Raw genomic sequence first — 1,899 nt, 5'->3', positions numbered from 1 at the left:
ATTCAGCTCAACACTGATGGACCTATAAAGTACGTGGAGGTCCTGGGAGGAGACATGCTGTCTCAGAGTCAGTCCTTCAGGTCCTGTATGTCTCCGATGTCAGAGTACAGCGATTTCACTCTGATCAAACCCAGCAGCACCACAGACTTTAAGGAGGTGATTAGTGTCCTGGATGCTTCTTTGCCCGACAGCACCTGGACCTTTGAGAGCCAGCAGGTGAGAAGAAAGCAATCGTTCTTTTTACCCGTTTTGTGCTTTACTGGCTAGTTTAATTTTACGCACAAGTTATCCGTCGGTTTGTTTAATGTTTTTATGTGTATCAGTACCTATAGTTTGGCTTTTTGGCAACATATTTATACTGGTATACCAAAAAAATGTACTTTCATTATTAAATAGTGCAAATATGTTTGTTTGTTTGTTTGTTTGTTTGTTTTGTTTTTCAAATTTCCTTAAGCAACATACCATCATCATCACTTGCTCTGCTTAAATACTTTAAGCCAGCGAATTCAGATCTTATTCCTGCCTAATATTTGTTTGTGATGTCAAGTTTAAATAAAAAACAGAAAGCGTTTGAGACTGAGTGTTTGTAAACAAACCATTTACTGGGATTAGACTGCGTTTGTATATTGCTCTTCCTACAGTTGTTAGAATGACATTTCAGGACCACAGAAGCGGACAGCGACGCTTTAAATTTTTTTACAAAGGAGCCAAACGTCTTTCATTTACTGCAAGCATTTTCACCCAAATCATAAAAAACAAAGAGTTTTAATAAGAAGACAACTTTAATATTGTAGTTGTCAAAGCTTATTTACTCGCATGAAGATTAATGATAACGTGGATATTCTACCATCCCGTTATTCCTTTCACAAATTGTTACTTATTTATATAGAATTTTTCCCCATATGTGGCTGTGTCTTTAAAAGCACTCCTCACCTCCCTTCTTACTGGGTAGCATAGATGAATTGTGTGCACCAATGAATCGTGCAAACATACAAAGGGATCTAGTCCCTCCCCCATGCACACACAGCACCCGAAACAGTTATATTGCAATGAGCTGGGTGAGGAGAAGCGATGCTCTTAACAGATTTAAATCAATTTTGTTCTTATGTGAGGAGATTTCGGATATTTACCTTGGATTAAAATGTTATAGCCATGGATGTTAAATTTCGTTTTTTTGTTTCCTTCTCTGGGAAATAATTATATCGGATCCGGGATGACAAAGACAATAGGATACCGAGACTGGAGATGGCAGGTGCTTTGGTGGCATCTTTTCTTTCTTTTGTGGAGTACAATAGACGGACAAACTCGTTACAACATCCCAGAGGAGCTAAAACGGGGATCTGTGGTAGGAAATCTTGCCAAAGATCTGGGTTTGGGACTGTCTGAGATTTTTGACCGTAAGCTGCGCGTTGCTTCTGAGGCTGGTGAGCAGTATTTCAGCGTGGATGCAGAGAAGGGCGAGCTGGTGGTGAATGACAGAATAGACAGAGAGGCTTTATGTGGACAAAGCGCCATCTGTGTGTTGACGTTGCAAGTGGTCATTGATAAACCTTTACAGTTGTACCGAGTGGAGGTGGAAATACAAGATATCAATGATAATTGCCCTACATTCCCATCTCCAGAAACAACATTGCAGATAGCAGAGTCGACAGCGGCAGGGGCACGTTTTCCTTTGGAAACTGCGCAAGATCTTGATGTCGGAGTGAATTCGGTGAGATCGTATAGTTTAAATAAAGACGATTATTTTACTTTAAAGCTTAAAGATGTCTCCGGTGGAAGGAAGGTGCCAGAGTTAGTCCTCTCTAAATCCCTCGACAGAGAAAAAAAGCCTACACATCACCTCCAACTAACAGCTATAGACGGAGGAAACCCGGTGAAATCTGGGATATCTCAGATAAC

The 1,899-nt window shown here is 40.4% G+C and overlaps 1 protein-coding gene across 1 annotated transcript in view; it reads left to right on the top strand.

Annotated features, from left to right (window-relative positions):
* Positions 1 to 1,899, top strand: part of LOC102195057 (protocadherin gamma-B2-like) — an 8,182-nt gene that overhangs the window by 5,905 nt on the left and 378 nt on the right. The window contains exon 3 of the mRNA XM_013907755.1: positions 7 to 216. Within this exon, the coding sequence (XP_013763209.1) occupies positions 7 to 216 (210 nt within the window). The remainder of the gene's footprint in view (positions 1 to 6; positions 217 to 1,899) is intronic.

This window comes from Pundamilia nyererei, unplaced genomic scaffold (genome assembly GCF_000239375.1).
Source record: "Pundamilia nyererei isolate P.nyererei 1_Seehausen unplaced genomic scaffold, PunNye1.0 scaffold00008, whole genome shotgun sequence".
NCBI lineage: Eukaryota > Metazoa > Chordata > Actinopteri > Cichliformes > Cichlidae > Pundamilia > Pundamilia nyererei.
This window is presented reverse-complemented; position numbering and strand designations above follow the sequence as displayed.